This window comes from Leptidea sinapis, chromosome 41 (assembly GCF_905404315.1).
Source record: "Leptidea sinapis chromosome 41, ilLepSina1.1, whole genome shotgun sequence".
Lineage (NCBI taxonomy): Eukaryota > Metazoa > Arthropoda > Insecta > Lepidoptera > Pieridae > Leptidea > Leptidea sinapis.
In genome coordinates this window covers 137,793-153,433 of record NC_066305.1, presented here as the reverse complement: position 1 = coordinate 153,433, position 15,641 = coordinate 137,793, and the positions used below count along the sequence as shown (strand labels likewise).

The 15,641-nt window shown below is 32.6% G+C and overlaps 1 protein-coding gene across 1 annotated transcript; it reads left to right on the top strand.

Annotated features, from left to right (window-relative positions):
* The first annotated feature begins 11,705 nt into the window (after positions 1–11,705).
* LOC126976516 (DNA-directed RNA polymerase II subunit Rpb4) lies at positions 11,706–14,621 on the top strand. Its single transcript, XM_050824889.1, has 3 exons — positions 11,706–11,953; positions 12,042–12,222; positions 13,732–14,621. The coding sequence occupies exons 1-3, from the start codon at positions 11,893–11,895 to the stop codon at positions 13,904–13,906; spliced, it is 417 nt and encodes a 138-aa protein (XP_050680846.1). The 5' UTR covers positions 11,706–11,892; the 3' UTR covers positions 13,907–14,621.
* The last annotated feature ends 1,020 nt before the right edge of the window (positions 14,622–15,641 follow it).

The following is a 15,641-nucleotide window of genomic DNA, read 5'->3' as shown; positions in this document are numbered from 1 at the left end:
ATAGTCATTTATGCAACTGTTGTGTAATAAGGGGTATTAAAACACGAATGTGGATTTATCTCACGAGGCGAAGCCGAGTGTGATAATAGTATCACATGAGTGTTTTAATACCTAATTATCAACAGTTGCATACAAGACTTTATCTACACCCAAAATATGAATCCTGTAAAAGATTCTGAAACAGTTAGCTTACTGCTAACATTAAAACAGCCAGTCCTAGTAGGAACCTAATATCATCCATTACTGATTATATACAAATAAACTAAGTATTAATGAAAGAATTATTTATTTTAGTAGTAATTTACATTTTGTCTATACAATAGTGCAATAATTAAAATTCACTTGAATATTATGTTCTTTTGGAAATTAATCACTCATTTTTTGTAAACAAAACAATAAAAATATCGAAGAAAAATGGCGAGGCTTCGAATAACCTACTTTTTTTTTCGGCGCGCGATGTTCTGGTGGTGTGGAACGCGCGTAAACCAAAATTGTTTTTTTTTTAAATTCATACAGATGCCACGCATCGAGCAATAAGAATGTGGCTGTCTGTTAAAACTCTTTGAGCATGCACTCTTTTGGATGATGTAATGGTTATTAGAACATTGGGTGTTTTAATGTTGGCAATAAGCTAACTGTTTCAGAATCTTTAATAGAGGATTTAAAGCATGGGTGTAGATAAAATAATATAACGCATGGTAAGTAAAGAGTGAGAAATAGAGAGAGGTAAGGATATTTAGATTTTGACTGGCTGCAGCTTAAAAGATACATTATTATGTTTTACACTTAAATTGATCTAATTCCTAATATATTTCCTATTAATTAATGTAGCCGCATAGCCTTACAAATAGAATTAGTAGCGGCACAAACTCTTTCTGAGGTCTAGGATAGCTTTCTTTATTTTTAAATTTGTATACGCACATTCCTGGAAATTTTAATTAAGTTATTTGCATTCAGAGAAGTGTTATCGTAAAAGGCATTAGATTCCTCAAAATGTATTCCTTTTTAGTATTTATTTTGATTTCGATTGAATCACTACCACCGCTTCGGAAATGAACGGCACTCGAGAAAGAGAAGAAGTGGCACAAGAAACAGTCGCGATATTCTTTATTGCACTAATATATTCTTTTAATAAAAAAAAATTACGCAATAATAGACTAAAGACGGTTATGTCGATTAACGGCAGTTTTCAATAACGTATCTCTAGTTACGGATACCGTGCTGTCACCGTTTAATGACAATATCTTATCTATCTAAAGTTATGTCCAATATAGTTATAGTCCAATGCTTTATCTCGATAGCTTATTGAAATGTCAGTGAGCGTAAAATGATAGATTTGTCTACCTCTAAGTTAAACTAAGGATAGATAGGTTATTGAAAACGGCCGTAAATAGGTGAAACTGTCAGGTAATGGGTCAGGATGACAATGTATAATAATCTGACGCGCTTGAGTATAACATGGTTATGTTTTTTTTAATTTTCAAAAATCGGTCATAACATTTGGTACAAAAGAAATTACTACCTTCTACTGTCAGTAATTAGCTGTCAATAATCTGAAGCTGTCCCAATATACCCGTATATTTAACCCTGGTAAGCTATACGTCGTCCCATTGTCAGACAGCGTATACGGATAAGATGAGTTACCGTCGATAAGTTTATTGGGACAGAAAAGTCAACGATAGTTACGATTTTTTATCTCCAGTAGGCCACAACCGGAGATAGACTGAATATTGGGAATGGCCGTTAGTATTATCTGTAGCCTGTCAAGTCGTCTATTCGCCAGTAAGTCCATCAAAAAAATGAACAGCAAACCTCTGTTGTGTATTCAAATAACAGGCCGAAATAATTCTAAGATCCATGCTGTCTGGTACAGTATATCAGGCATAATTTTGGGACCATAACATCATCCAAATTAGGTATCCCAAACCACGTAGCTATTTAACATTAGGTAAGTAAATTAGCAAGCAATATATTTTTTTAAATGTAAATAAGGGACGAGACGAGCAGAACGTTCAGCTGATGGTAATTGTAAGCCCTGCCCATTACAATGCAGTGCCGCTCAGAATTCTTGAAAAACCCCAATTCTGAATGGCACTACAACTGCGCTCGTCACCTTGAGACATAAGATGTTAAGTCTCATTTGCCCAGTAATTTCACTAGCTACGGCGCCTTTCAGGTCGAAACACAGTGCCTAATGATTACACATTACATTATATCGCCCTTTCATTATAAAAATGTTCTTATTAAATCTCATTTGGTAAAGGCATTGTGACCTTCATTGGCAGGTTACAATTACCATAAAACAGTAGTGACCACACTGCTAAGGTCGTCTCCATGACAACACGATACAAAACATAGTTATTTTTGTAACAGCATTTAGTAACATTACTGCTTTATTGAAAGTTTGACCCGAAACCATAACTTCAGTAGTATAAATCCGAGTACATTTTAATTATGTATTTCAAAAGTGAAAAGGAAACGACTTGGAAATCTATTAGTTACCTATATCTAAATATATACTTAATAATATAAAAAATAATAATAATAATAATTATAATATCGACACAAATTTTTACATAAATTATCTTGCCCCAAATAAGGCATAATATATAGCCCGTGTTATGAGTTGCAATACAACAATATATTTAATACAATATACTTACTTAGACATACATAAATACAAATAAACATTCATGACTCGGAAACAAACATCCATATTTATGATATAAATGAATGTACCTACCGGGATTTGAACCCGATTATGAATCAAAGGTCCTGAATACTTTTCAATTCGCGACTTTCCAGTTCCACTTACAGGTTTAGTAAGGATTTAGTATTCTATCTCCGCGCCATAGCTAATAGAGTACTTACAATCAGATACAATAATATAGTATTATTGTGGAAAGGCACAAAAACTAAAACATCCAGAATATGATTATTTGAAGGATATTTACTCTTTTCTTCTCTCTTTTTTAATACACCGAAGAATACATTTACTACGAAAGAGATCTGAAAGCCATCGTAACCTTAAAGCAAAGCCTCGTGTACAGCTTCTATATCAACGCAATACTTTTGCATTTGATCTAGTTGTAGGTACCTACCATCAGCACATAAATTCAAATTTAAATATTTTTATTCAAATAGGATTCAAAATCATTTATTGATCGTCAAAAACTACCACCCATTCAAAAGAAACTGCCTCAGACCTGAGAATAATGGGGGTAAGAAACTCAGCGAGCTTTTTTTTTATATAAAAATAGGGATTACAATTTGATATCGTACAATAAACGTGTTTGCTTTATTCCCTAAAGCCTATTCGCCAATCCTTCAATATGGGTGCCCCATTGCAATTTGGAATCAAGAGTAATGCCAAGAAATCGCTGGTTTTACCACCTCTCCATTTAATAAAATATTCGCATCTACATTTTTTACTTTTGGCGCGGTAAATTTAATATATTTGTTTTTATGACTAAATAATAATAATAATAATAATAATAATAATAATAATAATAATAATAATAATAATAATAATAATAATAATAATAATAATAATAATAATAATAATAATAATAATAATAATAATAATAATAATAATAATAATAATAATAATAATAATAATAATAATAATAATAATAATAATAATAATAATAATAATAATAATAATAATAATAATAATAATAATAATAATAATAATAATAATAATAATAATAATAATAATAATAATAATAATAATAATAATAATAATAATAATAATAATAATAATAATAATAATAATAATAATAATAATAATAATAATAATAATAATAATAATAATAATAATAATAATAATAATAATAATAACAATAATAATAATAATAATAATAATAATAATAATAATAATAATAACAATAATAATAATAATAATAATAATAATAATAATAACAATAACAATAATAATAATAATAATAATAATAATAATAATAATAATAATAATAATAATAATAATAATAATAATAATAATAATAATAATAATAATAATAATAATAATAATAATAATAATAATAATAATAATAATAATAATAATAATCATAATCATAATAATAATAATAATAATAATAATCATAATCATCATAATAATAATAATAATAATAATAATAATAATAATAATAATAATAATAATAATAATAATAATAATAATAATAATAATAATAATAATAATAATAATAATAATAATAATAATAATAATAATAATAATAATAATAATAATAATAATAATAATAATAATAATAATAATAATAATAATAATAATAATAATAATAATAATAATAATAATAATAATAATAATAATAATAATAATAATAATAATAATAATAATAATAATAATAATAATAATAATAATAATAACAATAATAATAATAATAATAATAATAATAATAATAACAATAATAATAATAATAATAATAATAATAATAATCATAATCATAATCATAATAATAATAATAATAATAATAATAATAATAATAATAATAATAATAATAATAATAATAATAATAATAATAATAATAATAATAATAATAATAATAATAATAATAATAATAATAATAATAATAATAATAATAATAATAATAATAATAATAATAATAATAATAATAATAATAATAATAATAATAATAATAATAATAATAATAATAATAATAATAATAATAATAATAATAATAATAATAATACTAATAATACTATTTTACAATAAGTTTTTGGCGCTTAACCAGAATACGATGTCATGTAGAGCATTGTTTACTTGTAACTTGGCTTCGTTTTACTTTGAATATAAGTAAAGTGTCACACCGCAAACTATACCATACCACCTTGTGTTTTTTTTCTACAAGGTTAGGTAGATCATTTATATAAATGAGGAAGAGGAAGGGTCCAAGAATAGACCCTTGTGGTAGCTCCATACCGAGAGGAGTCCCAGGAGATCTTCAGCCATTCACATCGACCCTCTGAATCCTATTATTTAAGTATGAGACATAATTATTTTAACAATTATATAAGTATAAATTATATAATTATTTGACTTACATACCTACTGTTTCACAATAGATTCATTGTTAGTTTCTTATATTTATTATTTATAAATTTAATTCAAATATGTCTGATAGCGATAATTTAACAAATGAAAGTGTGCAGCCTCCTGCAAAGACCACAAAATCACACTATGATACAATACCAAGTCATCAGTAAGTAAATTGTATTTTTATGATTTAAGTGTGCAGTTGGCTGCAATAAGAACGTGTATATTTTGTAAAAATATAGTAATTGTGTAATCTACTCTCTTGGTAGATTAAAATTTAACTGTCATCATTTTTGGGAGAAAATTCGTAATATTGTATTTTTTTATCACGCCATAATTAGTTCCTGTCATAATCTGTACTTTTGTACTTATTACTTGTACAAACAATTTCGATGTTTCACTTAAAAGGCATAAAAGGCATTTATTTTCTCAAAATTGATTCCTTTAGAATTCTTTTTGATGTCATTTCTTATACTACTAGATACTACTAACGCTTCGGAAACAAATGGCGCTCTGAGAGAGAAGAAGCGGCGCAAGAAACTCTCCCAGCATTCTTTTTTTTGCGCTCTTTTCAATAAAAATATACAATATTGTACAGGCGCTATAAAATAATCACAATCTAGTCCCAGGCTCTCCGATCATTTAGATATTCAGCAGTGGAGTAATAGGATTTACGACAGAGCCATTTTTTTATAAAACATTTAAATTTATTTATAGATTGTACAGAACTGGACTGTGACCTGAACAGTGACTGGGACTTTATTGTAGAAGTGTATACATTTACCCTCAAAGCTATTATGTATCTTATGAAGCCTACTAGAATTAGTTACAAGCAATCCCTTATTTCTAGTGTTATAATAATGAAAATCACTATTAAGAGCAAAAAGGTGACGATTTTTGTGAACATATATTAAATTTTCATAAATGTAAATGACAATAAACAGTCATAATATTTATTTCTTTAAATTTTTCTTTCAGAGACTGTCTATAACCAAGCTGATATATAGCACGAACAGCTCTCTTTTGCAGTATAAACACTATATCAATGTCAGCAGCATGACCCCATAGTAATATACCGTACGTCATGATGCTGTGAAAATAACTAAAGTACACTAATCTAGCGGTCGCAACATTCGTGTACTCTCTAATCTTTCTAACTGCATATGCCGCAGAGCTGAGTCTATCTGCTAGATGGGTAATATGTGGACCCCACTGAAGCTTTTTATCTAACGTGATACCCAAGAAGACCGTAGTATCCACAAGTTCCAATCTCTGGTCATTTATAAGTACGTTGGTTTGTACCTCCGCTGTGTTTGGTGTAATGAACCGTAAACACTTTGTTTTTTTACTGTTTAAGTGCAGATTATTCGTCTCAAACCAACGCACTATCTTTGAGAGTGCATTGCTTACCTCGTCATCAATATCCGCACGTCGCTTCACTGTGAAGTATCATCAGCAAACAATACAATCTCATGGCTATCATCTACCACAAACGGTAGATCGTTAATATATATAAGAAACAAGAAAGGACCGAGAATAGAACCCTGTGGAACACCTATTCCCACAGGTTTACCCGAAGACCGTATGCCATTTACATCGACTATCTGAACTCTTTCGCTTAAATATGATTTTAACAGATTTAGGGCTCTATTTTTCACTCCATAATGCTTTGGTTTTAGGAGTTAAGTTTCATGGTGGACGCAGTCAAATGCTTTTGACAAATCACAAAAAATGCCCAATGCATCCTGTGACTCTTCCCAGGCGTCAAAGATGTCCTCAATGAGTCTAGTACCCGCATTAATTGTTGATAAGCCCCTAGTGAAACCAAACTGATTTTTGTTCATTAATTTACAAAAATGCATTTGTAGCTGTTGAAGCAAAAGTTTTTCAAAAATTTTACTAAAAACAGGCAGCACTGAAATAGGTCTGAAATTAGCAGGGTCAAAAGAACTGCCCGATTTAAACAAAGGTATAACTTTGCTGTATTTCATGAGGTCAGGGAACACACCCTCATTTATGCATTCATTAAATATTATTGCTAATTCAGGTGCTATAATGTCAAGTATGTATTTAACAATATTAGTCGAATGGCCCCATAGGTCTTTTGTATTTTTTAGGTTAATTAATTTGAAGATTTTTATTATATCGCTACCTGTAACATACTTAAATTTCAAGTCAGTAGAAGATACTGGTACGTGTAATTTAAGCATATCATATGCTGCTTTTGGCGAAGAGTTAAGGTATTTGGTCGTGACAATCGGGATTTCGGAGAAGTATTTATCAAATTCATTTGCAATTTCTATTTCCGAATTTATAACGCGATTATTAATATTTAAACAGATAGAGGTGTTACGGCAATTCGATCTACCAGTTTCATTGTTAATTACACTCCAAGTCGCTTTTACTTTATTATTACTGTTTTTAATTTTATCTGCAATGAAACGTGTTTTCGCTTCGCTTGGCACTTTTGCCAGGCGTCCCGTGACGGCTCACAATTTTTTCATTTCTAAAGATCTGAAAGTTTTAATTATTTCAGCTGGGCTAACAACACTGAATTTGAAATTTTGTTTACATTCCTTAACATTTTCCAAAAGAAGGGACTCAGAGTGCTTGAGATAGAAACTGGAATGTCAGAAAAAAAATTCTCAAAAGCAGAAGCTACTTCCTGCTCAGAGTGGTTTTTAGTATTATTTATAATTAGATTCGCCCGCCACCGGACCACACAATAGTTTGGGCTTACTCATAAAAGATAGATATATGCATATATGCTGTCACGGGCTTTTTATAGGACTACTTAGGATAAACATTACATACGAGTATTATACATTATCGGTTTTTGAGGCGCACGCCAGAATAGCTCGCAGGTGGCAGATTTTTTTCCTACTTCCTTGACACTTATCATTGTATAATATTTAATAATTCACACAATATTGTTAGCCTTTGAGTCATTGTGATCTATGAGGTATATTATTGTAATGTTTCATCAAAATCCATTCAGTAGTTTTTGCGTGAAAGAGTATCCATACACATCCATACATTCTTACAAACTTTCGCGTTTCTGATATTAGTAGGATGCATAAGAATTGCGCTCGTCACTTTAAGACAAAAGATTTTTAGTCGATTTTTTTTATCTAAAACGAGGACATTCGAGCGTACGGGTCACCTGGTGTTAAGTGATCACCGCCACCCACATTCTCTTGCAACACCAGAAGAATCACAGGAGCGTTGCCGGCCTTTAAGGAAGGTGTACGCGCTTTATTTGAAGGTACCCATGTCGTATCGTCCCGGAAACACTGCACAAGGAAGTTCATTCCACAGCTTTATAGTTCGTGGAAGAAAGGTCCTTGAAAACCGCACTGAGGAGGACCGCCACACATCTAGATGGTGGTGATGATTTCCTAACTTGTGGCGTGTCGTGTGAAGGTGGAATTCGGCGGCAGGTATCAAGTGAAACAGCTCTTCGGAACACTCCCCGTGATAAATGCGGTAAAGGACACACAATAAAGCGCTGTCTCTACGCAATGCCAAGTAATCCAGTTCACAGAGCACTGGGTCCTCGACAATTCGAGCTGCTCTGCGATGCACGCGGTCCAGAGATGACAGGAATACTCCATATGTGGCCGGACCTGCGCTTTGTACAACGCTAGAATGTGGGCCGGCTTGAGTAATTGCCGTGCTCTATTTATGACGCCCAGTTTCTTCGAAGCCAATTTGAATTTCCTCTCCAGTGCCGGGAGAAACTTGTGTCTTCTACCGAGTCCTCTCTTGAGATGGCCGCGGAATTGGCAATCGAGACCCAGAATTCCGATATTAGGCGAGGCAAATGGGGTTTGGACAAGGGCTGACTTTCATGAGTCAGGGTCTACGACATTTGTATATGAGTGTCGGGTAACCTGAAAGCTGCTCGCCGATTTTGACGATGTGCTTTGATTTCACACCGGCGATTTGCCGCTTAAGAAATCTGGAGGCACGGAAATATTTCCTTTGTAGAACTTTGCAGTTAGGATCCTTAGAGCCCAGCGCCACAACCCAAGTTCGATATGCCTGTTTTTTGCAGTTAGATGCTAATTTAACTAACGACCCAGGGTACAACAGATCCTGGTATAAAAATATCCATGCCCTGTAGTATCACATCCGCTACTGCAAGGGTGCTGGCACTTATAGGATCCGAAGGAAAACAAACCTTGCCCCAAGGGTAGGATGCAAAAAAGTAACGCATCCTATCCCGATCTGCTGACTTGTAGTGCCAAACGCGGCGGGTCGCTGGTGGTCTGCGACGTTGGCGTCGGATAGGCACTACACTCCTGACCAGGCAATGGTCGGACGTTCCGAGAGGCGCGTCGACAAAGACCTGATAACCATCGGGATGTGTAGTCAGCAGAAGATCTAATAAGGACGGCATGTGACTATCCACATCCGGGAGCCGCGTTGGCGACTCAACCAATTGGGACAGACCATACGCCAATGCAAAATTATGCACAGATCGCCCTGCGTAGTCTGTGGTACGTGACCCAAGCCATTCGGCACTGTGCCCGTTGAAATCACCCAAGACTACGATTTCAGCGCAGCGGATCTGTGCAAGCACGCTTGAACGTAGCCCATGAGATGATCGGTTTCTGCGTTACCACTATGGGACCTGTAAACACACGCATAGATGCGGACGCGGTCCTGTAAATCTACGCGGAGCCAGAGAGTGGACAGGTCCCTACCCTCAAAATTGCCGAGACGGCGACAGCAGATATCCTCCCTAACGTACACACATACCCCGGCATGAGGCAAAATTGTGCTCAATTTTGTACCCGGGGTACGTTAAATATGACGTATCGCTAGGTCGAGATATCTGCGTCTCAGTAAGGAAACACGAGGCAGGCTGCGCCATCTCAAGGTGGTGGTGGACGCCGTTTAAATTGGAGTGAATTCCCCTGATGTTGAAAAGTCCACGTTGAGCGTGGAGCGAGGTGCCGTGGTGTTACTGCCTCGTTTGTCCTCGGACGTGCGCTGTTTTATGCCCTCCCTAGAAAACGACGGACAGCCCGAGCGAGAATGCTCGGGGAGGAATTCGCTGACTCTAGTAAAGCCGGTACCCTCCTGGGTTAAAATCTTTATAAGTTCCGCTGTCATATTCGGTTGGGGGGTGTGGCGTCCGGTCCTCGACACTAAGCTATGCGAAACATAGTTGCACTAGTTCGCTACTTCACGCCGGTATTCTGTGCGAGTGTGGTAATTAACCCGGACGAGTCTGGCCCGATTGTGCTGACGTCATAAGACGGCAGCGTGACTGTCCCACTTCTACAAAGCCCTTCGTCGACTCTTACGACACCCTTGGGCCTGGGACTCCCCCATTCTTTTTAAGCCCCGGGGAAGAAAAAACTCAATTATGCTTGCACAATTACTCTTTATGGCAGAAAAAGCCGCGGGTGTGGTTTCACAGAAACCGGCATCTAAGTTGCCCCTCTGTTTTTCAAGAAGTAGAGGGTTTGTAACTAATCCCGAGTAGTATTTAAAAAAAAATTCCGACTTCAAAAAAGGAAGAAAGGTTCTCAATTGAGAACCTCCTCCTTTACCGACGAATTGTGACGGTATGTTCTTTTTTATTTTTTTATATTTGTTACCTCAAAACTTTCGACTGGGTGAACCGAAGTTGATAATTCTTTTTTATTTCAAAGCTGGTGCTTCTCGTGTGGTCCCATTGTAATTTGGTCCAGATCTAACAATGGCATCCATGAGAAAACCATAAATGTCTTAAATTTGCTAAACATACGTATAGCAAAGTGGATGATTACGATTATTGTAATTAGATTAATTAATTTATTAGATTGTATAAAATAATAATTAGATTAATTAATTAGATTGTATAAAAATACGCAATAATTTTTATATACAAATGATTTATGTTTTCTTAAGTGTTAATTCCGCCAATATTTGTTTTTAAATAATTCGACGCGTGTTTCGCCTCTACATGAGGCATCCTCAGGACGTGTTGTCTCGCCAAAATCTGGCACTTAAAGCATTTGTATAATTATGGATTTCGGCAAAGTAACGCCTACTTCAATAAATTTTCATAATTTTTATACTTTTTAGTGCATATCTGTTGTTTTGAAGTCGGTTGCTGTTTTGTTAAAAAAAATTAAAAGGCAGTTATAAGCCTGCCATTTTTTTGACAAATCTTAAAATAAACGAACGAATCAATAATAATATTGGAACCAAGCTTAATAATCTATGCTATTTAATATACCTACTTACTTAAATATTTTTTCAAAAAATAAATACCTATATATAGTATAACCGAGGCCAAAACACATCCTCTTGTGTTTGTTTTAGTGCACGGTATCCATTGCAAAATTCATACAAATCTTTTAAATTGATGCCGATAGTTTTTTTGAATTATTCTTGTATTATGTTTCAGCTATAGGTGGTAGAAAAAGAATTTTAAATGACATTGTTAAAATTATATTGTTACATGACATCTTTCTTCTTGTAATGGAATATATGAAAAAAATTATTAAAAAAAAAATATAAAAATATTCTCTTCTTTTCTTGTATTTTGGTTTGAGCTGATAGTCTTTTTGCCAATGCTCTAAATAAATAAAGCAAATAATTATCATGACATTGACATTTGACAGTATCGCTTCGGCCGTCATTTTAATTGCCAAACTGCTACCCAAAATATTAAAATATTGACACTATTTTTATTATGTACATTTTGCCATTATTTGTTTTGTTTGATTTGATAAATGATAACCTGACTGAGAAGTGATATTATCTTGTGTGGATATTAAATAATAAACAAAATATATTACAAGAATAATTTTAAAAGACATTTAATTGGTAATTTTAAGACGATGTCAGGACCGGTACAAGAGGTTATTGAGGAAGATGCCGCTGACTTACAATTTCCTAAAGGTAAACATAATAAAAATTATCAAAACATTATTTATTACATTTAACATACATCATTCAAAGAAAATTATATGTTCTTTAATAATTTTAGAATTTGAAAATGCTGAAACCCTCCTTATATCTGAGGTTGACATGTTATTAGAACACAGAAAAGCACAGAATGAGTCGGCTGAAGAGGAACAGGAATTTTCTGAAGTATTTATGAAGACTCTAACATATACTAATATGTTTAAGAAATTTAAAAATAAGGAAACAATAACTGCAGTCAGAAAGTAAGTATTAGTTTGTAATTTAAAATGTTTATATTGAAGTACACCTTTTATTAGAAGTTTTGAGCAATAATTGAATTTCTTACCATTTACATTAATTCGAAAACCTTAGAAGCGGAAAATTCAAAAGTGGCTCTATTCACATTATCAACTAGTGATAACCCATGTGTTCCTGCCTGTGTATGCATGCCTTTTGAACAAAACTCATTTTCAATGTAACTCTATGAACCACCAAAAACCCAAACTCAACAACATTTTGAACAATTTATAATGATGGAGATCTGTACCTATTGTGGTTACTGAGGAATCATTTTCCAACACTGTCTTTGTGCTTAGATAACATAATTCTAAATTTGAATGTAAAACTACACTCAGCCTCAGCTATCCCTGTGGTGATCCACATTATGTTACTAGGTCCCATGTAATGGGGCAAAACTTTTATTGTTTAATGGGCCTGCTTCCCTTCTGTGCTGCTTATACACATAGGAGATTATAATAATAACCTTGAGCATATCGGGTCACATTTACTACCACTTCACCCACCAAGGCAGATATGAATAAATAACTAAAGTAAATTTAACTTTTATTGTGACATTTATTATACATTTACTATGGATTTGTATGTAGTAAATTTATTTATTTATTTATTTACAAGTAGGTACAATAACAGATAACAAGATAAAACTATCATCTAATAACAAGTACAGCATATTTTTATGATCCTGAGATCCAATTAAAATTGTACACAAATGTCAACAATGCCTCCTTTAATAGGATTTGTATTTCGCTAGGATTGTCTATGTCAGGAATTCTCAATATTACCTAGTGTGTAGATGTTCCAATTACTCAGCAAGAGGTATTATTATTCTAATTCAATCAACACTAATTGTGTAATGTATCTAATATAATGTATCTACTTTATTAGTTTTTGATCTTTTGTAAGGAAAAATGAACAGATATTATTGAAGTAAAACTTCTTTGCGCACATAATTTTTTACGGATGAAACACAATAATTTTAATATTAGTAACACACAAAATGTGGGACATTTTTGTCCCAGAAGAGGCAGAGAGTAATTGAGACCAATTGAGAGAGAGTGAGGAAGGGCGATCGAGAAAAAGTACACACTATTGGTTGATGTATTTGATTAGTAGTTAAATATTAGAACCTTAGATGGCAATTCTGCCACATAATGTCTTGTACTACAGTAAACGCAGATCAAGAGAAAAGATTAGTATAAATATAAACTAGATTTAAAAATTAGTTTGCCAAAGAAGTTTCACTGCTGACATGTGTACTTTACACACACATTTATTTATTCACAGTATTTCTGCACAAAAAGAGAGGAGATACACACCGCACCAACCTTAAAATAATGTGGAAGGAACTTTTTTTTTCATATTCTGTTTCATTAAAAAGGGTTTCAAAAGAACCATACTGCTGTCTGCTCATCATATAATAATCATGAAATGTGTTGAACAGGAGGTTTATTATTATTATTATAAATTTTCAGCTTGTTGCAGTCTAAAAAGCTACATAAATTTGAAGTGGCAAGCTTAGCTAATCTTTGCCCTGAAACGCCAGAGGAAGCCAAGGCCCTAATACCATCATTAGAAGGCCGATTTGAAGATGAAGAATTAAGAATTTTATTAGATGACATACAGACTAAACGAAGTATACAATACTAGTATTTAAGAAACTGTTTACTTTTTATATTGCATTTTAACTGAACTTTTTACATTAATTCCGTGAGGCATTTTGGATAATTTTTGACCCGTCAACCTTTCCCCCTTCATCATAATATTTAATAATTGTAAGATTTTCCTGAACTCCCTTAATCTCCCGCGCGATTCTTTAAAATTTATCTTTTGGCTGTAACATGTTGGTTTATTGAGAAAAAAATAAAAACTTTTTGTGATATTTCTATAATTTAAAACCAATATCATAAAATTGAATAATGAATATTAAACAAAAATTAAGAAAGGATTTATTTTAATTCAGTCTATGGAGACTTATGCATATTTTAAGCCGTTTTCTACTAGAAGAATAATTACGTGATATTTTCCAAGACCCCCCTAATAATTGCAAACAAGATGACATTATATTGTTTGTGGTTCAAATGCTCTATATTAAATATAAATATATATTTAAAATTATTCTACTAGTAAATATTTGAAGATTAAATCGACACCATATTTTTTCAATAGTTACCAATCTTACTGAAATATGTTAATTTAATGATGTATAGTAGTAATTTTCTCGCCTTTAAAGACTGAATCTTGGAGGAATAAGTTAATGAAAATGAAAAAGCTAATTTAATCAAGTATAATTTGTATGTATGTACTTCTGGTATCATTGGATACTTTCAGATTATAAGAAATAATTTATAAAATAAAAAATGCTGGAGTTTAATTTATATTTGTCCGTATTGTCTTTTGTCTAACAACTTTGTGCAAAAATCATTTTATTGTTCATAGTGACAAAGCACAGGTAGGCCTGATTGCTTGAAAACCTTGACACAACTTCCTTTATATAATCAGCAAGGTGATAAGGAATTTAAAACTGACTTTGGAAAAAAAGCTTATTTAAAGAAGTAGAGTACCTACTAGTGTTTCTTGTAAGCTACACTACCCTTAGTTGGCCAAAAACTACTATAGTATAACCATAATCAATGCTAGCATCAGAAGTAAGTAGCATTTAGTCAAACTTGGGTCCTCATTGATATCATTTTGGATGAAGAACTCTTTTTAACAAAGAGAAATAAAGTGACTAGCTCTCTTCATGATTCCGTAACACATAATGTACCTACATGAAACTCTCCTATGATTGATATTGTTCGTGCAGTGGCGGATGAATTCAAAATTACCTGTATCGCTTAGGCACTCGAACATACAGAAGTAGAAGAGATCTTGTCGACGGTTCAACGTAGACATGAAGTTCATGAAGCCACAACCTGACAGTTGAATAAAGCATACAAGATTTTATAGCGTTACGTCACTCGAACGGTTAGTAAAAAACACTTCACGAAGAAAGGACTTTGAGCAGTGAGCGGCCATCATAGTATGAGTTATCAAATCTGAATCGATCATCTTTTACCTTCTGGTTTAGCATTCATCTGCCTAAACCTTAACTACATTTTTACACATATTATCTTGCCCCAAACTAGGCATAGCCTGTACTATGGGTACAAGACAACGATAATATATTTAATACAATATACTTACTTAAACATACATAAATACATATAAACCCATGACTCGGAAACAAACATCCACATTCATCATATAAATGTGTGCACCTACCGAGAGTGGAACCCGGGACGCCTAACTCAATAGGCAGGGTCACTGGGCTATATAGGTCGTCGTGATTAAAAACATCAATTTAGTAACACAACCTTGTTAATTTAAAATGGTACAAACGTGA

Bases quoted from the DNA above. Each gene is read 5' to 3' on its own strand.
- LOC126976516 (XM_050824889.1), top strand. From the start codon at position 11,893: ATGTCAGGACCGGTACAAGAGGTTATTGAGGAAGATGCCGCTGACTTA. The intron at 11,954-12,041 runs GTAAACATAATA...TAATAATTTTAG, and splicing joins TGACTTACAATTTCCTAAAG to AATTTGAAAATGCTGAAACC. The intron at 12,223-13,731 runs GTAAGTATTAGT...ATAAATTTTCAG, and splicing joins ACAATAACTGCAGTCAGAAA to CTTGTTGCAGTCTAAAAAGC.